The sequence below is a fragment of the Siniperca chuatsi genome, linkage group LG11, assembly GCF_020085105.1.
Source record: "Siniperca chuatsi isolate FFG_IHB_CAS linkage group LG11, ASM2008510v1, whole genome shotgun sequence".
In the NCBI taxonomy this organism is placed as follows: Eukaryota; Metazoa; Chordata; class Actinopteri; order Centrarchiformes; family Sinipercidae; genus Siniperca; species Siniperca chuatsi.
Window position 1 is genome coordinate 4139831 of NC_058052.1, and position 24506 is coordinate 4164336.

General features: G+C 41.1%; 3 protein-coding genes across 7 annotated transcripts in view; 2 read left to right on the forward strand and 1 right to left on the reverse strand.

The window, feature by feature from the left end:
* The window catches only part of vrk2 (VRK serine/threonine kinase 2), a 42893-nt gene extending 25932 nt beyond the window's left edge, over positions 1 to 16961 (forward strand). For all 3 annotated transcript variants that reach the window (XM_044213975.1, XM_044213976.1, XM_044213977.1), the window contains 4 exons: positions 12194 to 12372; positions 14588 to 14728; positions 15793 to 15966; positions 16265 to 16961. In XM_044213975.1, coding sequence (XP_044069910.1) covers positions 12194 to 12372; positions 14588 to 14728; positions 15793 to 15966; positions 16265 to 16654 — 884 coding nt within the window. In that variant the 3' untranslated portion in view covers positions 16655 to 16961. The remainder of the gene's footprint in view (positions 1 to 12193; positions 12373 to 14587; positions 14729 to 15792; positions 15967 to 16264) is intronic.
* On the forward strand, positions 3517 to 5766 carry LOC122884276. Its single transcript, XM_044213982.1, has 5 exons — positions 3517 to 3674; positions 4077 to 4362; positions 4467 to 4565; positions 4798 to 5105; positions 5205 to 5766. Exons 2-5 carry the CDS (start codon positions 4217 to 4219, stop codon positions 5384 to 5386), a joined length of 735 nt encoding a protein of 244 aa, XP_044069917.1. The 5' UTR covers positions 3517 to 3674; positions 4077 to 4216; the 3' UTR covers positions 5387 to 5766.
* The window catches only part of fancl (FA complementation group L), a 33471-nt gene continuing 25060 nt past the window's right edge, over positions 16096 to 24506 (reverse strand). For all 3 annotated transcript variants that reach the window (XM_044213979.1, XM_044213978.1, XM_044213980.1), the window contains exons 8-14: positions 23812 to 23962; positions 23488 to 23571; positions 21299 to 21344; positions 19129 to 19210; positions 18236 to 18352; positions 17196 to 17267; positions 16096 to 16776 (exon numbers count right to left, since the gene is read on the reverse strand). In XM_044213979.1, coding sequence (XP_044069914.1) covers positions 16741 to 16776; positions 17196 to 17267; positions 18236 to 18352; positions 19129 to 19210; positions 21299 to 21344; positions 23488 to 23571; positions 23812 to 23962 — 588 coding nt within the window. In that variant the 3' untranslated portion in view covers positions 16096 to 16740. The remainder of the gene's footprint in view (positions 16777 to 17195; positions 17268 to 18235; positions 18353 to 19128; positions 19211 to 21298; positions 21345 to 23487; positions 23572 to 23811; positions 23963 to 24506) is intronic.

Below are 24506 nucleotides of genomic sequence, written 5' to 3' on the forward strand. Positions count from 1 at the left end.
AGACTAAAGGATGAAGGTCCACGTGTTTGGGAACAGCCCGTCTCCAGCAGTGGCAATTTATGGGCTTAGAAGGGCTGTCAGAAAGGGTGCACAAAGATACGGACAAGACACCGTCAACTTTGTTGAGCGTCACTTTTATGTCGATGACGGTCTTTGTTCTGTCCCTACTGATGCTGAAGCCATTGACTTGCTTGACTCAGGCTTCACTCGTTGAGTCCAACCTCAGGCTCCACAAGTTTGCTTCGAATAGTCCGGCTGTCCTGGCAGCTTTCCCAAGTGAGGACTGTGTGACAGCTGGAAAAGAGGTAGACCTCTGTGGGAAGGAGTCCCACAGCTTAGGCCTCCTACATTGTTGACATTGGATTTGTCATGGGAAAGTCTAAACTTGCTCCTCAATCAGAGCCAACCATACCGAGACTTGAACTATGTGCTGCGGTTTTGGCTGTGGAAGTGGCCGAACTGATTCAGGATGAACTGGACTTGAAGCTAGATTCCATTAAGTTCTACACTGATAGCAGAGTGGTCCTTGGATACATTCATAACCAATCCAGACAGTTTTATGTATATGTCCACAATCGAGTCCAGCGTATTCGCCAGACCACAAATCCTGAACAGTGGCACTACGTACACACAGAGGACAATCCGGCTGACATTGCGTCAAGATCTGTCCAGCATCACGTCTCACACAAACAATGTGGTTCAGCGGACCTACCTTTTTGCGTAAGCTTTCCATTCAACCAGAGCCTATTCAGTCATTCAGTTTAGTCTCACCAGAATTGGATGCGGAGATTCGTCCGGATGTGAAGAGTTATGCAACCCAGCTATACGAGAAAGGTCTCAGCATAGAGCGTTTTGAGAGGTTCTCCACCTTTAACACTCTCCAGCGAGCCGTGGCACTCTTAATTCATGTTGCAAGATCTTACAAGTCCCCTAACATGATGGACAAGTGTAGAGGTTGGCATAAATGTGAGCTGTCTCGCTCTCCGGATGAGCTTTCCCAAGCCAGAGAAGTCATCATTAAAGCCGTTCAGAGAAAAGCATTTGGAAAGGAATTTGAAACTCTAGAAAGAGACAAGCCAATTCCTATAAACAGCTGTCTACGTCGTCTCAACCCTATCTTGCAGAATGACCTCATCTGTATCGGAGGCCTCCTGAAAAACGCAGACGTAGAGATTGATCAAAAGAACCCTGTAATTCTCCCAAAAGACAACCATGTTTCCTTGCTGCTCATCAGACATCATCATACCCAAGTAAAACATCAGGGCCGCCATTTAACAGAAGGCGCTGTGAGAGGTGCAGGACTCTGGATTTTGGGAGGTAAAAGGCTCATTAACTCAACTCTTCACAAATGCGTGACCTGTCGCAGACTCAGAGGACGGATGCAGGAGCAACTAATGGCGGATTTGCCACCAGAGTGTCTCAAGGCCTGCCCTCCCTTCACGTATTTGGGGCTAGATGTCTTCAGACCATGGCACATCACTACCAGACGTACAAGAGGAGCTCAGCCTGAGAGCAAGAGGTGGGCCATATTATTCTGTTGTATGAGCTCCAGGGCGGTTCACATTGAGGTGATTGCCTCAATGGACACTTCAAGCTGTATCAATGCCTTAAGGCGTTTCTTTGCCGTAAGAGGACCAGCCAAACAACTACGGTCAGATTGTGGCACGAATTTCATAGGGGCCTGCAGAGAACTCGGGATGAGCGCAGACCAACCAGACACCGCTGTGCAGAGGTACCTACACCAACAAGGATGCTCCTGGGTGTTTAACCCACCACATGCTTCGCACATGGGTGGTTCATGGGAACGCCTCATTGGAGTGGCTCGAAGGATCCTGGAGTCAATGCTTCTTGAAAATGGCACTCGCCTGACCCATGAAGTCTTGTGCACACTAATGGCGGAGGTGGCAGCAATTATGAATGCAAGGCCTCTGGTTCCAGTTTCAAATGATCCAGAGGATCCATTCATGCTCACACCATCTATGTTGTTAACTCAGAAAGTCGGTACTCCACCTCCTCCAGGAGACTTTACGGACAGAGACCTCCTAACCAAGCAGTGGAGACAAGTACAAGCCTTGTCCAACATGTTCTGGTGCCGTTGGAGACAAGTGTACTTGTCAACTTTACAAGGCCGGAAGAAATGGACCAAATCCCACCGAAATCTGCAAGAAGGAGATGTCGTCCTCCTCAAGGACAACCTAGTTGTCCGCAACAACTGGCCTATGGCGATAATCACAAAGGCTATTCCTGGAGAAGACGGGAAAGTCCGTAAGGTGGAATTGAAGACCACAGATCAAGGACATTCAAAAAAGTACCTTAGACCAGTGACAGAACTTGTTTTGCTTCTGAGTAAAGAATGATGTTCATATGTTTAGTTAATTCATAACTTGTTAAGTGTAGTGACCTCACAGATGCCATTAAGGCAAAATGTTAAGGACTTTTATTTTGATACGATGTAGACCTGGAGTTCGGGGTTAGAGTTTATTTCCTGTATGGAAGAGAGGAAGCTGACAGTATGTGTGCACATGTAATCCATCTGTTGTTAGCACTAGAAGCAATGTCGTAAGTACAAAATTCATTATGTTAATAAGTTAATGTTACAATACTGTTTGAAAAGAAAAGAACAAACATAGTTATAGTGTTTATTTACATGTAGATACAGGTATATTTCATTAGACAAGATTTGTTAAAACATTCAAACTTTTTTCCTTTGTTACAGTTTTCACTCTGTCATGTAAGATGATGTTGAAAGCCACAGTAAACAGCAAGAAATTGCTCACTACGACTTTTCGTCATTTTTGCATCAGAGTTAGCTGGCTGTATAGCTACAGTTGCTACACTGCAGTGGGGACAGCACAATTGGTATTATTCAACTTTTAAAGCCAGCAATTCAGTTACGCGTCAGCTAAGCAACAGACTTTAAAATATTCCACATCTAAAACAAATGGCAGCTTCACCTGCTAGTGCAAACTACAAAAAACCCTACATGAAATATTAGTATTATGCTCACCAGTCCATGGGATGTTACCTGTAGCATGGAGGGAAAGATGGAGAAGAGACGATGGATGGTGGGGGGCTGAGTAGATTTAAGACTGGATGCTGGGTCTAAGATGATGCTCTGACTGGCAGCGACAGTTCACAACAAAGTCACTTTAATCAACCAAAGGCCCATATACTATATCATACTGGTAGTTTTAGCTTCAGGTCTTAGCAAACAACAGAAAACACACAACCAATATACAGTAATATTGACTGCTACCACACTGAGAGCTATTCTAATGTTGCATGCTAACGTGCTAATCACGATTAGCATCCCAACTTTTACAAACTGCATTGAATTAGTACAGTATTAAAAATACACATGTGTATTTACCTTCTGTATGCCGCAGTAAGTCCTCAACATAGTGGGATTACTCTCCATTAACTGAAATGTCTTCCGACATCAACTGTGTTCACATAGCTGGCTAGCTGCGTCTGCTTTAGCTAACGTTACATCTGACTAAGATAGCCTGCAGCTCAGTCTGTGGTGTTATCTTTACAATTTTGCTATAACTTGGATTTAAAAAAAAAAAAGTACTTACGTTTGTAGCTAGCATTAGAGAATAATTCCTGGACGAATCCACAACTGAAAAGGAAAAGGGAAAGTCTGACAGTGGAGCAAGAGGCTCCTTGCCATGGTAAGAACATTCAAATGATGTTTTATGCACTGTACTCAGCAGTGGTGGAATGTGTTCAGATCGTTAACTTGAGTAAAAGTAATAATAACACACTTAAAATACTCCGCTACAAGTAAAAGTACTGCGTGTGTGTGTGTTCAGATGTGTAAGAAGTTCTGTCTCCGTGCACAAGATGGCGTCTGTCAACTTCTGGGATATGAGAGTGTACATTGTTGTGTATCCATTAGCAATTCGTCACGCTATAACTCAGAGATAAGTTTTCACTCGTTTCCTGTAGATACTGCGGTACGGGCTCAGCGGCTAATCAAGATCTGTAGAGACAGCTTCAGCCCTACGAAAAACACTTAAGCTGGGGGATTGAGGAGATTGTAAAAAGGAGCTATACCGGTTCTCTTTTCTTAGAATGAGTACACACTACCCACACCAAGACCTAATATTTGGGAGCGTAAGCCGAGGGCAGAGAGCCCTACCTCGGACTTAACTGCAAACTCTGACTCCAAGTCCGAGATGGAAACAGCGATCATGATTACTGTGTGACTCCAATGACGGCGGAGATGGCCAACGAGAATGAAGCCTTGCATCGAAAGATTAGTGAGCTCCAACACCAACTGGAAGTGCTACAGCTGCGAACCTATTTCGGCATACAACGCTTGGCAGGGTCAGACGAGGACATTCGTTTTTACACCAGGTTGGTTTATAAGGCTTTTTGGAGTTTGAAAAACATGTTTCATTTTGCGGAAACTAATTAAAAAAATAAAACAAATTCTAACATGAACCTCATTACAATCTTAGGTTTGCCTCATACAAACATTTTCAGGCCTTTTGGAAACTGGTGGAGCCTGCACCAAGGCTGCCTCTGCTAACAGCTCTGAGTTCTCTCAACCAACATAGGTATGCATCTGTACAATAATTCTAATGTATAACCAGTGGTGGAGGAAGTATTCAGATCCTTTTCTTTAAGTAAAAGTACTAATACCACACTGTAAAAATCATCTGTTACAAGTAACAAATCCTCACATTTGTTTAGCTGGAACCATGAAATTGAAAGTGTACTTAAGTACCATACTTGAGTAAATGTAGGCCTACTTAGTTGCATTCCACCACTGTGTATAACAATAGCTAGGCCTAACACTTTTTCACAGAAACCTCCACCCATAGAAGTGCTGCTGCTGTTCGTCATGCATCTGTCAGTGGGCCTGCCTCTCAGGGATCTAGCAGAACGGTTTGGCATTCACCACACCACAGCCAGCAGGATTATTGCCACCTGGATGCACTTCCTATACAACCTGCTTGGAACCAAATGTCTGTGGATCCCAGGTGGATCTGTCAGAGCTCACCTTCCACCAGAGTTTTCAGCTTTCCCAGACACACAAGTGGTGCTTGACTGCATTGAAATATTCTACCAGACTCCATCCTCTCTCCTGTTGCAAAGTAAGGTGTTTTCCACTTACAAATCTCATTCGACATTCAAGGCCATGATTGGCATGGAACCCCATGGTGCCATTACATTCGTGTCTGGCCTGTATGCAGGATCCATAAGTGACCGTGAGATCTTCAAGCTGTCTGGCATCGTAAACCTACTCACACCAGACATGGCAATTATGGTTGACAAAGGGTTCCTTGTGGACAATCTGGCTCTGTGCAAGGTTTACCAGCCCGTCTTTCTCTCAAGAAACGCCCAAATGAGTAGAGAGGACGTCAGGCAGACTTAATCCATTGCACATCTGCACATTCAATGTGGCTTGCTTCCTGGTCAACTACCAAAACAGACCACTGGTAAAGGCATGGACAACTTGACGATGAATAACTCTGGATTCATGTATTAATGACATTTCACTTTTTGCTTATTCTGTGCTTGTAAATAGTTTCTAATTAATGTTCTATAGGTTTGTGTTAAACATTCACTTACCAGAATTGATTCATTAAACAGCTTTTTGTTGTCATAGCTTTTACATTATTTCTTTAAAAAGGTAATTATTTTCAAACAAAAGTTTGTACATGTATATGAATTGCCAAAATCGAAAATAAATAAATGACTCAATAAATAGATTACTATGCCATTAAATGCACCAAAAATAATATTAAAATTGATTTAGGCATTAAATTATAAAATGTGACACAAATTGATATTTGTTTTAATTTGCTTCTGTATTTATTTACATTTGTATTAATTCCCATATTTATTTACTTTCCCATTTAATTTTCCATTTTATTTATTAATTTAATTGTGTATTTATGTATGTATTATATTCCCTTTACATTTCCCCCCTATTTATTTCCCCAAACTTATTTATTGTGTCATGGGCTTAACTTTTCACCTTTTGCTTGATCGACATCAGAGTGTATAGATCGACTATACATGCCTTGCTTGCATACAAACAATCCAATAAGGAACCAGCAGATGGCAGAATTTGGTTTTCCATTTGCTGGGAACCGATGACAAGGATCTCTGTTTTGTTGACATCACAGAGGCAGTTGTTAAGTGAACTCAGCATTGCAGGGTCTGTTGATCTAACAGGCATTTACATCTGTGTATCATCAGCATACAAATGAAAAGAGACACTATGTCTATGAATAATGTGCCCAAGGGGAAGCATGTATGAAGAAAATAAAATTGGTCCCAAACCGACCCCTGAGGGACACCATACTTAACAGAAGAATATAAACACAGAGTGTTCACAGAGACACAGAACCTCCTATTTGACAGGTACGATGAAAACCATTATAAGGCTGTACCAGATATCCCCACACAGTGCCTCAGTCTGTCTAACAGGATGCTGTGGTCGATCGTGTCAAAGGCTGCGCTAAGGTCCAGCAGTACAAGGACTGATCACGTGCCATCATCGGCAGCCATTAAAAGGTTGTTGGTGACCTTGAGCAGGGCAGTCTCAGTGCTGTGATATTTTAGGAAACCAGATAGAAACTTTTCAAAAATGTTATTTTTACAGTTCAAAGAGAAATTGTTTTGACACTATTTTTTCAAAAAATTTTGATATAAAAGGTAACTTGGAAATTGGTCTATAGTTTTGAGGGAGGGAGGGATCCAGCCCAGGTTTTTTTAGCAGTGGGTTCACGAAAGAAGTTTTAAAATAATCAGGGACACAACCAGTAGTCAAGGAACTGTTAAAAACAGAAAGCAAACAGGGCCCGACAGATTGCATTACTTTAAGTAAAAACTTTGTTGGTATAACATCAAGAGGGCTGCAAGACATTCTCATATGCGATACTGTTTCTAAAAGTTCAGACAAGTTAACGGGATAAAACTGGTTAAAACTATTTTGTTACAGGTGAAGGACATCAGAAGTGAGTGGCATTTGGGGTAATAGAGGCTCTAATTGTCTCCACTTTATCAGTAAAATAAGATAAAAACAATTCACAATCAGCATCACTTTCAGCTGGGGCACAAGGAGGGGCTGGATTTACCAGCTGATCGACAGTCTTAAATAAAAATCTAGGATTATGTTGATGGGTAGAAATAAGTTCTGGAAAATAGTGTTCTCGCATCCTTAACAGAATTATTATAGTGTAACCATAACTCCTTCATAATATTGTAGTGTACTTGGAGACCAGATTTTTTCCATCGGCGCTCTGCGTTCCTACATTCCCTTTTACACCTGCAAATATTGTTGTTTATCCAAAGCTGCTTTCTTGCTGAGGACTTTGATTATTCCCACACCAATGATAGGGCCGAACATTTCATTTCCATCTGCTTGTCTTCACTATCATTGCACCTCTTTTGGATAGATCCGACAGGTGTAGACTTTGACTATCAAACAAGACACAGAGCTTTGAGACGCTTTGCTCCGTAAAGAGATTCATGTTCACATAAAAAGCTCGACATTTGGGAAACTGTCCACTTTGCCTGCTTTTGAGCACCAAGCATCATCGATGTAAACACAGAGTCCTCCACCTTTCATCTTGCGAGAGTCTTGCGCTCTGTCAGCTTGGAACACGGTTCGCCCATCAAGTGCTTGATCCGGGATGTTGATGGAACAGGTCTCTGTAAAGATGTGGGCACAACAGTAACTGATTTCCTGTTGCTTGACCAGACTGAGTTCCATTTCGTCCAGACCAGATATTAGCCTTAAATCCAAGCTGGGCCAGCATGGCTCCCATCCTGTCCTCCCATGAATTCCATGGAGGCATGTACTATTTTCACTAATATTATGAATGTACTAACTACTACTATTGCTATTGTTCTGTTTCTCAAGTGAGAAGGTGTGATGTGTCTTAGCTGAACAGAAGCTGGTTGCACAGGTTGTGCAGCATCTCCCTGATGTCTGATGCCAGCTCAGAGGTAGAGGGGGAGATACTGTGGCAATAGGCTGGGCTACAACTTCAGCATAGCTCCACTGCTGTGGGTGGGGAGGGAGACCAGGGGCAGCTTCTGTAGCATAACTCCACTGCAGTAGGTGGGGAGGGAGACAGGGGGCAGGTGCTGCTGCATAGCTCCACTGCTGTGGGAGGGGAGGGGGACCAGGGGCAGCTACTCCTGCATAGCTCCGATGCTGTGGGTGTTTAAAAGTTGTTGTTCTTATCTGCCAAACAAAATGAAGTAGTAAACACCCTAACCAGGCATTCTGACCAGGGTTGAAGGTTTTACTGTAATTTTAAAATGATTACTTACCGGGAATTTATCACTCTATTCCAAGGATTTCTTGCCATAAAAGAAATGTGATTTTAAAAACAGAACTGCAAATAATTGAATATAAATAGGTGTTTATTCAGATTTTCTGATATTATCCTATTTGTTAGTTTATGCTGTAATGTTTCTAGAGAATAACACTTCCTCCTCTTTAAAACTACACTATCTATGAGGTGGAAAAACAATGCTAACCGTACAGAATCATTAGATGCTCACTGTTTGTCAGCATATCCTTTTAACCCGTTTTATTTTACCAAGTAGTTTTGCGGGAGCATATGACCATCTTCACAGGGTTGACCTGAGGTTATTACTGCGTGCAGTGAGACGGAAATAATATGCAACATATGCAGCCATTTCAGTGTGTTATTTCAGACATTCAGTTCTAACATTAGGGTGATCTTCTGCACTCGATCGAATGCTGCTCTGACTCTCTGCTCTGAGGATGTAGTTCTGCATATCTGATTAAGCCACTTCTTAACCGTCTATAAACAATATATTTACAGATTTTGCACTCCATTTTATTCACTCACTCTAAAACATTATTCCACACAGCTGAACTATAAACTGTATGGAAAGTATTTGGATGAAACTGCTGCAGATGAAAAGCTGATCCAGTAATACAACTGTAATAACAGCAAGTTTAGGTTGGACCATATCTATGACAGTAGTTTGGTTTGCAGCGTTTTCTTCCAAATACTGGTAGCGTTACCAAACGTGTTGTTTCAATACATTTGATATTCTTCAGTATGTGAAAAAACAGTTGCACACAGGAGGACACATGCTAAAATCCCAGGAAGCCTCAGGGTTTTTTTTTTTTCCTCAGGAAATGTGACCAGATTTTGGCCAGAATTCTTGTCACATACCGGGATTTCAGTTCCTGGTATTCAACCCTAGTTCAGCCAAAAAGTAGGAGCTGTACACTACATCTCTACTTTTACACATCTATTTTTTTTTTTCTGTACGTGCAGCTATGCGGTACTTCAACAGGTAAAAACGACATAGAACTGTAAAAAAAAATTTAAAAAAAAAGAGTAAAATTTGTTTAAAAATGATTAAAATACCTCATTGTACCAGAGGCAATGTAATGCAGCAGAGCAACTTTGTGGGTGTTTTTACATTTCACATTAAAATAAATCAGTCAGATCAATGTGTATCCATAATCCTGTAGTTAAAATGATCCAGTTAATTAATTCAGTAACACCTACACTTCCAAACCCTGCATAACCAACTGCATTATCACTTGGCAAAACTCAGTCTGCACATTGAAGCTGGCACACAACCACACGCTACAAAGACGGAGTCTGTGTCACAGGTAAAAAACCCCGCCCTGCCTACGTGACGTGTATTTCGGCCATTACCCTGCGTTTCTTTGCCAGAGCCCTTTGCGTTGGTATCCCCACTGTCACAGCGCAGCAGGATTCACTACTGGAATCAATGGGGCTGCGTTTCTTCATGCTTGGCTAATGTTGGTTTGAACATGGCCTAAACATACAGTGGTGAGCAAAAGTATTTTCCCCCTTCCTGATTTCTTATTTTTTTGCATGTTTGTCACACTTTAATGTTTCAGATCATCAAACAAATTTAAATATTAGTCAAAGATAACACAAGTAAACACAAAATACAGTTTTTAAATGAAGGTTGTTATTATTAAGGGAAAACAAAATCCAAACCTACACGGCCCTGTGTGAAATAATGATTGCCCCCTAAACCTAATAACTGGTTGGCCACCCTTAGCAGCAACAACTGCAATCGAGCGTTTGCGATAACTTGCAATGAGTCTTTTACAGCGCTGTGGAGGAATTTTGGCCCACTCATCTTTGCAGAATTGTTGTAATTCAGCCACATTGGAGGGTTTTCGAGCATAAACTGCCTTTTTAAGGTCATGCCACAGCATCTCAATAGGATTCAGGTCAGGACTTTGACTAGGTCACTCCAAAGTCTTAATTTTGTTCTTCTTCAGCCATTCAGAGGTGGACTTGCTGCTTTATTTTGGATCATTGTCCTGCTGCAGAACCCAAGTTCGCTTCAGCTTGAGGTCACAAACAGATGGCCAGACATTCTCCTTCAGGAGTTTTTGGTAGACAGCAGAATTCATGGTTCTGTTTATCACAGCAAGTCTTCCAGGTCCTGAAGCAGCAAAACAGCCCCAGACCATCACACTACCACCACCATATTTTACTGTTGGTATGATGTTCTTTTTCTGAAATGTGGTGTTACTTTTACGGCAGATGGAATGGGACACACACCTTCCAAAAAATTCAACTTTTGTCTCGTCAGTACACAGAGTATTTTCCCAAAAGGGGATCATCAAGATGTTTTCTGGCAAAAATGAGACGAACCTTAATGTTCTTTTTGCTTAGCAGAGGCCTGCAGTTCTTTGGATGTTGTTGTGGGGTCTTTTGTGACCTCTTGGATGAGCCGTCGCTGCGCTCTTGGGGTAATTTTGGTTGGCCAGCCACTCCTGAGAAGGTTCACCACTGTTCCATGTTTCGCCATTTGTGGATAATGGTTCGCTGGAGTCCCAAGGCTTTAGAAATGGCTTTATAACCTTTTCCAGACTGATAGATCTCAATTACTTTCTTTCTCATTTGTTCCTGAATTTCTTTGGATCTCTGCATGATGTCTAGCTTTAGAGGATCTTTTGGTCTACTTCACTTTGTCAGGCAGGTCCTACTTAAGTGATTTCTTGATTGAGAACAGGTATGGCAGTAATCAGGCCTGGGTGTGGCTAGAGAAATTGAACTCAGGTGTGATAAACCATAGTTATGTTTTAACAGGTGGGGCAATCGCTTTTTCACACAGTGCCATGTAGTTTTAGATTTTGTTTTTCCTTAATAATAACAACCTTCATTTAAAAACTGCATTTTGTGTTTACTTGTTATCTTTGACTAATATTTATTTTGTTTGATGATCTGAAACATTTAAGTGTGACAAACATGCAAAAAAGTAAAAAATCAGGAAGGGGGCAAACACTTTTGCACACTACTGTACCTGATGTGAACAGGACCTTTTAAAATGGATTATTGTCCAAGAGTCTGTTGAAACTACACTACATTAAAATCACAGAGCCAAAGTTTTCCACCCAGAATAAAACACTCCATCTCTCCCTCAGTTACCTGAAGCTCCTGAATAACTTTGTACCAATTAAACAGCTGTCCCACTGACATGCCTTTCAAAGTTTGTCGTGTTTTATCTCTCTTTATAAGGAGAGGTCACACCTGTGTGAGGGCTTAATGTGTGATGTATAGTTGGGGACCGGATGCTCCTCTGCTGACAAGGCCTGGCTGCTCGCCTCAGATAAGAGCCAGGGTATGCATCAATTAAGTGTGTGTGTGTTTGAGAGAGATTCAAGTTCTACCGCAGTATGGGTCATACACGTCGTCTGGCCAGTGTGTGATGCATCGCGACTGACTGTGTATGACACGTCTCTGTAAATAATATTATAAAGAGTACGGTCTAGACCTGCTCTTTAGGAAAAGTGCAATGAGATAACTCTTATGAATTGCTGTTATATAAATAAAATTGAATTGAATTGAATGTATATCCATAGTTGTGCGCATGCCTAATGTGGGGAGATACATTGCCAGGCAGTGTATTATCTGGACTGTGAGACCTTCTGGTTCATCCTGCCTTTGCTGCTGCATGACTCAGGCACTAGCATCAGTAATGATGCATACTCATCATTTCTGGGAGACTTATCTAAAAAAAAGTATGTCTCACTTAGTAAAATCAAACCAATGTCTGATTATAGCTTGGGCAACAGATGCATGTTTCTTTCACAAATGGCCTGATTGATTTGGCTTTATCTATTATTAAACATTCTGACTTAAATCTTGGACTTTTTGTTTGACGTTCACTCTGTTCCTGTCTTCAGATGAGGTGGCCGCATTCCTCCTTTATGTGAAAACTCTGGACTACCAAAGTAAGCCAGACTACCACCTTCTTAAAGACCTGTTGGCCAGTGTTGCCACAGGAAGACTTGACTTCTCCATGCCCCATGGACCTGCAGAGGAGTCATCCACCAAGGTACAAGATCCCCCCACAAGGGAAAAGGTGAGAACATGACAAGAAATGACAAAAAGCTGTTTTCATTTGAAAATGATTTGCGTCCACACATTAGTGTTTTCAGGTCATTTTTGTAGAAACCTGTTTCCACAGTGAAACGTGAACAAAGTTGACAAACAACAAAACTGCACATTACAGCCAACATCTGGTAAGGATTGTCAGCCGGTTACCTCCACTCAGTGTCCTCCTGCTGTATGGTAACTGTTACTATGTTTTAATGTGACATTATGAAATAGTCCCATAAAATAAATAAATGTGGCATTATGAAATGAAAGTCCCATGAAATAAAATAAATGGCATTATGAAACAAAAGTCCAATTAAATAAAAATCAATTTATTTATATATTGACAAATTTATTAATTTCATAGGCATATTTATGTATTTATTTAATATTGACTAAAATGGCATTCCATAGAATTGGAGAGAAAAGGATACGTTTACAAATTTAACAGGCTTAATGTACATTAACCGTTTAACTGAACCAGTGATGTGATATGATGTGAGATCACTTGTTATTTAAACAGAGTGGCCTTAGAGTTTTGCATTAAAATATGAGATTGGTCACTACTCAGGCTAAATTATTCTTTGATCCAAACAAAAGGGTGTTGCCACTGAGTGTCTAAGTGCCTGAGAATATTTTCCAGAAAAGACCTACTCCACATAAGGCCTTCAACACAGGCAGCAAGCCTAACAGCAAATGTTAGACATATCCCCTTTTCTGTCTTAAGCTGCCCACTCATTTACAGACGTGACCAGTTTAAGTCGAGTCCCAGATCACCTCAAATCAAATTGTCACAGTACACATTTAGCAGGACCTCGTCCCCACCCTCATGTTCACGAGCACTGTGCAACCATGTCTGGAGAAAGTCCCCTCATATCAAACATGCTTGCAAAGCACTGCTAATTATACCATTCTCGGGTGGCCCACCCAACTATAGTATTGGCATCTCATGAATAATTTGACCCAGTGTAACAATGGCAGAGGTTCATGCATTCAGTTTGATGTCATCCAGCTTGCTCCTGATCCCCAGACCCGTCCCAAGGAACAGTCAGATCGTCAGCATCAGCTCTTGTTAATTCAACTAAAATGGCATATTAATTGTACTGCACTGTGTGCACGCCAACCCCAACAGCAGATAGTCAGGAAGAGATGGCTGTGTTGTTAACAGGGCAAGACTGCCAGTATCAAAGCGGAGCTTGTCCAGCAGTTAGCCCCTGTAAAACTGGAATTATTCGTCTTCGGGCTGCACGGACGTGAACATGCACATGCATTTGGGGTTCAATGTCTTGCCCAAAGACACTTCGACATGTGGGCTGGGGGAAGCCGGGTTCGACCCGCCAACCTTCTGATTGGTGGACGACCCGCTTTAGTGGCTTAATGTGTTTTTCCACAGTGGGGAATATTTGACATGAAATATTTTTGCTTTCAGTGAACATTCAACAAATTCAGTGTTGGTCACAAAGATTACTGTGTCTTTTGTGGAATCTCTTAACCCCAAAGTGGAGAAATGTGACAGCAGTGAAGGGGGGGATTAACCTGCCCCTGACCCCCGCCAATGAGTATGTCAACCAGGGGTGGGCAGGTCTAAAGCTGGAGGACTATGATTCTCCTCAAATTCACCAGAATCACTTCTTGACGCCTTGGGCCCAGCGAGTGCCCTCTCAATGGCCCGATTTGAAGAAGTTGATGACACATACTTTCCACAGCACAGGGTGTCTCCAATTATGTTCCTGATTTCTTCTCGTCTTCATGTGTCATTTAATTCCCACGTTAAAGTGCTGGCCAGTTTGATCCCTAGTTAAACAGAAGTGGCCATTTACAGGCGGTTTAGCGAGGAGAGTAAATGTCAGCCGAGAAAAAGGCCATTGAAAGGACATGTTCACTGAATCATTTGCCACTGGTGTTGCATAAATATATTATTATTTTATGGATGATTATAATTATGTAGTAAGGCAAAGTTTTGTTTAAGAGAAACTAGTCAAATAGTTAAAAAAACTGTCATCTGAATTAAGTTGCTATAAAAAAGCAGCTTTTACAAATTTTATGGGGATATTTAAAACACATAACATAGCAGCACCTAATACAGCTGTACAACTTTAGAAAGAAAGTGAAAGTTCAGTGGTTAAAGGAGCATGCATGATGAGAGAAAATTAAGCTTGGAAAGCAGTAAGGACATGAAAATGTGACTATTATCTCAACAGAAAGCAGGACGAGCCCGAGGGTCCTCCAAACCCAAGGCTGTGCCTACAGAGGCAGATGATGAACAAGAGGAGATGAACACTAAACCAGCGCCAGCTCGCTACATAAGAGGACCACCCCTCACTAAACCTCAGTCACAACTGGTAAGGCCTGAAACAACTCTATATTCAACACCTAGTGAGTTAATTTGTGTTTGTTCTGTGTCTCCTTGCCATCAATTTAAGACCTGAGTTTAAGATCTGAACTCAAGGTCCACTTACTAGAGTTCTTCAAAATCTTTCAGCTACATCTTGTGACTTTCAGCAGCTGAAAGTTCTGGAAGAAATAAGTGGACCTTTTTTCCTTGTCAAACTACTATATCCATTGTCAAGAATGAACCTTTAATAAACAATGTTCATCGACTTTACTTAACCACAAGGAAAAGATTCTTGATGAAGCTGGCAGTGTTTCCTAATTGCAATCTTTGTCAGTTAAATGAGTTAGGGACTTTCCTCTGCATATGATGTGGGAATCCCCTGCATTTCAATAGTGTGGTGCATATATAGATATACTGATAATGAAGGTATCTGTGGCTACGATCCATGGGCTCAAACTGGGAGGAAGCACTTGAGACCGCAAGATTCAATTCAATTTTATTTATATAGCGCCAATTCATAACAGAAGTTATCTCATTGCACTTTTCCTATAGAGCAGGTCTAGACCGTACTCTTTCTAATATTAATTAAGATCTGGTGATGTACTGTATATGTTAACATTTGTAAACAATTTGAGGTTGGATGGGTGTGGGAGTTTGTTTCTATAATGTAATACAGATTACAAGCTGAATGAACTTTAATATTGATTCACTCTTTTCAGTTGTTATGTAGTAATTTCTGTATAGCGTCTGTTTTGATTTTATAAATATAAACCCCCAAAGATGGTGCACTAAGAATGTGGTGGAATGGCAAAAAAAGAACCTTCAAGCTCAATTTAAGACAAAGTTATATATGTACTAAATATATACGTATATGCTTTCACCACATACCAGGATGCGCTTGTGTGAAGACATTAAGGCATCATCACAATTTTCATTTCAAAAAAGCTGTTTACTGTGGCCACATTTAGGGTGTAAACCTAAACATACATGTTCATCATAACTGCACATAATGAAGCAAATAATCCAGTTAAGCATTGATAAATCAATAATGAACTGCTATTTTTCTCATAGAAGAAAGATGGAGTTTTGCCTGATGTCAGCAGATCACTGAGGTCAAGGCCTAAACCTGTGGTGACTTATGAAGAAGATGACAGTGAAGATGAGGATGAGGAGGCCAGACCCAGACCCATTCCTGCATGCTATCTGAGAGGCCCTCCAATAGGCCCCAGTGCTCAGCCTAAACAGGTGTGAGGCCTAGATACTAGAGCTGCCAGGCTCCTTATGCATGACTGTTTTTAATTTGCTGTGTAAAATTGCATTAATACTTTTGTTGTTTGGTTTGAACCTGTTTTACAAAAATGGCTCCAAAACAAGTATTTTATTGTCAGTAAGCCTTTATAAAAATGTTTTAAAACCTTCAGACTTCTTCTTGTGACTCAAGTTCTCAAGAAGGTTAGAAAGTTATTCACATACAGTACAGTAGAATTCTTCAGGTTATTGCCAATTTTGAAGGAGCAAACACTTTAATTACCGTCTTTAACAGAAAGCTAAATCCAAATGGAGTGGCAAGAAAACAGACAACCTCACCGTGTCCTCAGGAAGACAGGAACGACGACTCCACCCGCAAAGTAGAAAACGCATACTGACAAACTGTGATGCCAATGACCAAACACACATGGACAACAGGGGAAGATGGGATGAAAGACTGCTCAACCACAGTGCAGGCTACAGCCATCAACAGTGGTGGGACAGTGACCTCTGTTATGACCACAGAGACAGTTTTGGTGAATGGGAAGGGTCTGTTCTCAGAGGTTCAGAACAGGAAGCTGGTCCCACACAGAAGAATGGACTGTTTTCCTGGTTTGTCTTTGTGGGTGTCTTCTTTTTCTTGGGTACTGTTCTTGTTTGCCAAAGTGCATTTAAACCCTTTTGAACAAGAAAACCGACTTCTGAGCAGGTAAGGGATATATTAGTTTTAGCACTGTCGAGATGGAGCTGACAGGAACAAAAAGCCACTTCTCAGGACTTCTGGCCTGCCATTTTCACAGTAACAGGCTGAAATAGAAGGAGAATCCTCAGTTTATTCTGCTTATTAAATGTTCATTATAATTAAATGTGGTACAAAGAATCACTTTGTGAAAAAATGAAGTGGGCTCTCATTTCTGAGTGGATTGTAGATGAAGGACTCCCAAATACACTCAAAATTATATGCACAAATAAAAACTGTCTTTGACTTTGAATCAGTGGCGTGCTGTATTTACAGATATCCAGCATTACATACTTTACTTACTCCTTTATGACACGAGTAGCGTCAGTGGAAAGGACTGAATGCAGCATATTGTTGTGAACACACACAGCAGCCTTTCAGCAAAGAGAAGGCTACATAATGTATAGAGCCATGCCAATTAAGTATGCTAAATATCTGAGTCTGCAATGAAGGCAACTGTCAGTCACACTGTAAGGTGCAGACATACCTTGTTGCAGTAAGGACACTCTCCAAAAACAATGTTGAAGCTCTGCCTGCTGGAGGGGAGCGCTCGCAGCCACTGAAGGAAAAGGACAGAGAAGAAAAAAGACTATTTCATCAAATCATTACATTGGGTACCTTGCGTCAGTGTCAAGTGATAATGCTTGTTTCAATGCACACAATTACTACACACTTTAAAGATTCAAGATTATACTTTAAAGCATTTTAAAGGCTTTTATGTGGAACTTTGGAATGTCCTCCTGCCACTTTTTTAGGCTTTAAAAAGAGATCTCAGAATGCTTTCATTGAATACAGAGTATATAAACAAAGTCATCCCTGCTCAGGCAGATGGAGCTCATTTCCTTTGTGTTGTGAAGCAGCAACAGTCCACCTCAACAATCCTTCTCTTAACTTGAGTGCCAAGCAGAAAGCCTGTGTGTGTGTGTGCACGTGGTGTGACTCAGCCAGGATCACATTCCCCTGTCAGTATCGGAGCTAACAGTCCAGCTCGCAGAACACTAAAAACATTTGTACCCATAGGACCTAGACCCCCCCCACAACAGATCAGCTCTTAACTGGTTGTGTCTCTGGAGGAGCTTTGTCAACTGATAAGTTAACCCTGATGATGTCATCAGGGTGTGTAACTACAAATATATAGCAGTAACAGCAACTGTCACACATTGTGGTGTGGAGAATGACATGGGCATTTACCTAACAAAAAGATGCTATTGGTTACATTATGGAAAATGTTAGCAGGTTTTGGAGCTTGACTTATACTAGGGACTGAAAGTCAGAATATCTCAGCCTCTGCTGCTTTGATGAATTTATTCCCCCGACTTTATGGAAGTGCAATACTAAATCACTGGAAAACCACTTTATCTCCATTATCCATAAAGTGTATGTTATCATATCATGCTGATAGTGCCCAGTGACACCTCTGTTCAGTTTCATAACTTTCAGTTTTTCAGCACTATGGAAGCCTGCTGATGAAGAAAAGGCAATCTGTACATGCTGCTGCAGCATCTGTGTGTGCGTTTGTGTCCATACCTCATACAGACAGGCCTGGTGGTAGGGCTGGCCACAGCGAGGGTCATTACACACCTGATCGGGGATCGCAGCTTCAAGACGATAGGAGTAACAGATCCCACACTCAACGTTGAAGCTCTACACACACACACACACACACACACACACACACACACACACAATGAAATAAATATTCAGCATGCACACACACCATGGCTACAGATGCTAAGATTTGGACAGGGCCTCTGTAACCACTTAGTGTTAAACAACCTAGTTAAAACCCCATGCTAACATCACCCCGAGCTTTCCCCCTCTCTCCAGTCCCACCATCACCCACTCAACACAGACTTTTCTCTCTGCTCTCGTTTGCATTTTGGTGTAATGAGAAGCTCCTGTTTTTCTGGAGCTATCCATTAAGAGAGGGTGGCAGGTAAAAAAAAAAAAAAAATCAACATCTGGTCAACTCAACTTTTTTGCACTCCTCTGAATGTTAATGAAGCTGAGACATTAATCACTGCGGCGACAGCGCATAAACACAACGCCCTTTTAACCCATCCGCAGAGAGGGGAGGGGAAAAGAGTGTTAAAAAAAAGAGATAAATGGTTTTGCGTGATTAAAGCGATAGTGCAGAGAATTCTGCCATCTTTGTTATTCTAATGATCTTTTCTGTAAACAACCCAATTAAAAGAGAATTCGTGCCCACCTCATGGAAAAACAAAACAGAAAGAAAAATATGGAAATAGACAGAAAAATAGGCAATAGTGTATGTCCGCCCCCTTATAACTTGAAGCTCAAACAGACACACAAACAGGAGTATGCATGCATAAATGTAAACACACACACACAGCTCCTTGAGGTAGTCATGATGGGAATGGACATGTTTGAAATGGAAACGGGGCAACTGTGTGACATACAGATTTTTCGTGGGTGGCAGGTGACGGGAATTCGATCTCCAAAACATCCCGGAGGTTGTGCAAGACACTGGAGTCCAGGTTCCTGCCAGCAGACCACAGACAGCGCCTTCACACACTAATTAACCACATGCAAATGAACCTGCAAAGACACTAGGGGATGATTAGGAGACTTTCACCATTGGTATAAGAAAAAAAAAGAAAGCAGGATCATTTCTGCTGCTTCAAACTCAACAGTGGTGGAGGGAGATTTTCCTCAGACATGTCATGCAGGGAGGCAAATGTTAAAACCTGTGGTGAAATTTAAAATCTGTACTTTATTTTAAAATTAAGTGTAATTGTGTATTTTTTTTTTCCTGAGTGATAATCAGAGTAGTGGAACTGGTATACACGGTTTGACTCATCAGACACTGATAACGCAACTGCATGTAATGGTGAAAAAAATAGGACTAGACAAAATGCGCAAAGTCAACAAATCACTCAAAAAGACTAAAACAAACAATTAATGTATCCTACTAACAAGTGTTGTGTGTGTATCCAAAGCCTGATATAATTTCTATCGCTCAACAGTAGCGATATGTAGGGAATAGAAAATGAATAGTAAATAATGAATAGATAAGGAATACAATGTTGCTTTTAGCAGGCATTTCTGCCTCCGGAGCTGCAGTAGCTCTGCTACTACAATTATTATTATTAGTCTTATTACTATTATTATCATCATTATTATTAATATTACCACTACCATTACATTAGTATTATTTTTAATTTCTATGTGGAATTTGCATTGTTCTCTCTCTCTCGAGCATTCCTTCGAACACTTCAGTAGGAGACGGAGACGGTTACTGAAGGTGCTTCTTAGGCCGTTTATCTCCTCATGAAGTGGATGAGATGGGTTCTCCGATATGTTCCTGATTTTGCACCTCATCCTCCCCTCAGTCAGCTCCTCTAGGCTGTCCTACAAAAGAGCCCACCTTCCTGACCAGTTTATTGAGTCTGTTTGCATCACCAAGCATAATGTTGCCTCCCCAACACACAACAGCAAAGAAGAGTGCACTGGCCACTACTGTTTCATAGAACATGCAAAGTAGCCTGTTGCATACATTGAATGACCTGAGCCTTGTCAGGAAGTGCAGTCTGCTTTGTCCCTTCCTATAGAGAGCACCACAATTGACCAGTATAGTTTGTTGTTGAGGTGCACCCCCAGGAACTTGTATGACTCCACCACACCCATCTCCTCACCCTGAATGGTAATAGGTTGATAGGAATGGCTTCCTGTTTCGTCGGAAGTCCACTACCAGCTCTTTCGTCTTGCTGATGTCTAGCTGCAGGTGGTTGATGTTACACCAGATGATAAATCTATCCATCATACTACATACAGAATAAAATCTAAAGTCAGATGTGTATAGGGTGAACAGGAAAGGAGTCAGAACAGTTCCCTGAGGTGCGCCTGTGTTACTATTCAGTACGTCTGTCTGGCAGCTCTGGAGCCAGACAAACTGTGGTCTGCAGGTGAGACAGTCTGTATGGCGTGTTAGCAAGAATTTGCCTATTTACACATAGAGCAGATTTTGAGCAACATTAGCATTCACTTGGCAGTCGTGTTTCTGGCCATCTGATGAACGTAAGTCCAACATTCACCCTACTTTTAGCTCTGTTTTGGTCTTTACCAACTCCTGAGGAAATATCTGGCTCGTTAGCTGCAAAATGCTCCACTATGTTCACCAGCTAGTATCTGCTACATTAATATAAAAATATATTTTAGTGCAATTTCAATTCAGTCAATGGCCTTGGGGCGGAGAGCCACAGACATGGTAAGAAAGTCAAAATATTGAGAGATGGACTGGTTTTGATCTTTTCGTGGGATTTGTTGACAACAATGCAAAATCATATAAAATAATCAAACTGATATATGGTGATATACACATACAGTATATTATATATGAAATCCACTGAACTCTTCATATGTGTAAAACACAACCATAAATAACTAATTTGTTGATTTATAATTACAGCTTGACAACATTTAGACAACAGAAATTATTATTATTATTATTAATTGGAAAATAATAATTATATCATTATGATATGATTGCTGAAAGTCGATAAATGATTATATTGTATTATCACCAAGTCCAAAACCCAAGTAAAAGCTCTGAAATGCCAAGAACCTTACCACAAGTGCATGTTGGCGTTCAGCTTATTCCTCAGCGGAGTCACCACTGCAGCAACAAAAGAAAGGGACACACACATTTCAAGCACCAGCAGATACACTATTACTGTATATAAGCCCTCAGAAAATTACACTGTCTTAAAAAAAAAAAAAAAACATACTCCACATACCCTCAAACTCTGTCTCTTATTTGACAACAGCCTGGTTCACCACAGACAACAGTGTCACCACTGTCATGATATGAACCATCATTGCTTCCTCTGTTCCAGAGGGGAGCTTTGTCTCCGTGCAGCACTCATCACTTTCACTATTTGTTATTCCTACATGCAAAAACCAATATTTCTGCACGACCCCTCATATTTGAGGGTCGCCGCCTGCCTCCCTTCTTGGTGGCTGAAGTGTGTATGTGTTTAATATCTTTTGAGTTGCATTGCTAGGCAACAGGCTAGGAGTTGCATGACCTTGGGTTTACAGAAACAATGGCCGACAATTGACGGGGACTTAAATAGAAAGCTGAAGCCGAAGCTCACCGGCTGGCTCCGGTGTTGGTGTGGTGAGAATGAAAACGTGCCATTCAGGAAGCAAGTCCTCTGACATGACAACAGACAATAGTCAACACAACCAGCCTGGTTGAAGTCGAGACATGTGGAAACACCTGATGGCTTTTCACGGATCTGATCTGAATAATGGTGGGCATAGGAAGAATTTATCCTTTATTGCCTAGGTTGATCCTCGGTTTACAGATTATTCTGTGAAAACAGGCATCTGACTGCAGTGATATGGGCCTTATGAAGAGGCTCAGGACACAGTCGTTCCCATTAGTGATGAAACAATTATTAATTAATTGAGTCACCTATCATTTTGATTAATTGTTCAACTAATCTAAGAAAACATGCCAAACATCTGCATGTTCTAGCAAATGTGAGGATTTGCTGCTTCTCGTGTTTCTCTTTTAACAACGTAACTGGAATATTTAAGGGGGATTTAGTTGAATAAAAAAAGGAAACATACCCCTTCACTTTTTACAATTTTGTACCCTCAATTTACAGTTTGTTTGATTTTCTCACTAAACATGCGTCCTCTGACCTTAAAGCTACCAAAATACAGATGAAAAAACTGTCAAATCTGAGTCGCCTTTGATTATTAGCATGTGTTCCAAGCAGTATCATAAAGCTCTGTGAGCAGTGCTTGCAGGACTTTTTTGCCCTGGGTTTCCCCTCTCAGGCGGCATAGGTGCTGCCCTAACCTGATTGATGGAGCTTGTTGAGGCTGAACGCAGCCTGAGAGGAAGCTCTGCAGACAAAAAAACAGTGACCTGTTCTGCTTGTTTTTGACACTTCATACATTTTTTGATTTACAGATGACAATGATTTTTGTTAATCTAATAAAAAAAAAATATGCAACAATTGAACATTAATCAAAGCTAAACCAGCTAAGGACAGTGTCCCTGAGACAACAGATGTTTGGTTTGCTCTCTTTATTAGTACAGTACAGTACCAAGGTGATTTATGGAGTTTCCTGATGGACAGATAGCTTTACTTATTGCTAAAGTAACGTTAGCTAACGTAACCACATTGGTGGTGGTTGATGTGAGTTCACCCCCTTCACTGTGAAGCACTTTGGTTATCAAGATAAAACGCTAATGTTATATAAATGTAATCCATTGTTATTATTAATATAACCGCTAACTGCTGCTAATTAGCTGCTGTTAGCTAAGATAGTTAGCTCAGTTAGACCTGTGCAGCCAGCCGTGCTATTAACTAGCTGACTCAGCCCTGGGATCCCAGGAGGCAAATCCGGCTAGAAAACCACTTTATTCCCTGTCAAACTCGCCACCGTTGGTCTCGGACCCACAGTACCAGCTATCTCACGAGGAAGTGGATGAATTGTATTGTGCCACTTTCTGGTGTTACCATTTACTTGCTTACTGTCTATTTATCAGTTAAGTTAAATTTTCATTGGGGACTGTCATCTCATTGTGTCACCTGCAATTCCTAAAAGTACCTAAAGAAACAATTTACTCACAAACCTCATGGGCATCTGAATACTGTATTATAACAAAGAGATGATTTCACATGTATAATATAGTGTGCCAGTTTTTGGTGTGTATTACTGTAGATACACTTCTTATGCTCTTCCACTGCCTGAAAACACACTTTCAAGTGTTGCGAAGTCTCTGGGGTCCTACCCACCATGCTCGGGTCCCAGCAGGCAGCACTCTGGCAGCATCTTAGGGTGTCTGGGATCCACCTCCACTTTGATGGATATGTTGTTTCCTGCACACACAGATAGGAATACACAACAACAATTTTCTTTGTTATCATATGGATTGATTAGTGTTACTGTATGTGTGATATTCAGTGTTGCAGTGATATTATGTATTTAGTGCCGATCGTGCATGATCAACATCAACCTGTGAAGTCCAATGAGACACGGTGCAGTATGTGATACTGGGCTATGCATATAAACTGTCTGACTTGGCTTTGTGGTGAGGTCTTGCTTGATGTGTACCGTACCGATGGCGATACGCCTCATGGTGTCAGACCGGCTGGGTTTTTCCGGCTCCAGAATCCAGGTCTTACTGTCAATCTCATCCAGGACATCCCAGAACTCGGTCAGGGACTCCAAAACCAGCAGGAACTGGCTGTGGAGATGGTCCAGAGTACTCTAACAAACCAGACCAGAACAAGCACAGCGGTCACGTACAAGATTAGAGAATTCCTAGGTGCTCCAACAGCAGTGAAGCTTTTGTTATAAACAACTTCTTCTTCATTGTTACTGAACAAAACTGTGTCCAAACTACAAATGTAATTTCTTTCATTGCATATGATTAAATATAAAGGTGTGTATTAATGCCTTATGAATATGATGTTTTGCTCAAATTACCTAACCTTGACTATAAAGAAATAGTTGAACATTTTGGGAAATACACTTTGTACACAGCACTAAGTACAGAGCTGGAGCCAGAAGGCATTTAGCCTAGCTTATCTTAAAGACTGGAAGCAGGGGGAAACACCTAGCCTGGCTCTGTCCGAAGTTCAGAAATTCACCTACCAGTACATGCAAAGCTCACTAATTAACGTCTTTTTGATTAATCTGAAGCAAACTGACATGTAAAAACACCAATTTGCAGTTTTAAAGGGAGTTACAGGCTGGAACAATTTCTTAATACTCTTAAAGAGTTAGCCTAATCCATTTGCCCAATACATCT

Bases quoted from the DNA above. Each gene is read 5' to 3' on its own strand.
- LOC122884276 (XM_044213982.1), top strand. From the start codon at position 4,217: ATGACGGCGGAGATGGCCAACGAGAATGAAGCCTTGCATCGAAAGATT. The intron at 4,363-4,466 runs GTTGGTTTATAA...TTACAATCTTAG, and splicing joins GACATTCGTTTTTACACCAG to GTTTGCCTCATACAAACATT. The intron at 4,566-4,797 runs GTATGCATCTGT...AACAATAGCTAG, and splicing joins AGTTCTCTCAACCAACATAG to GCCTAACACTTTTTCACAGA.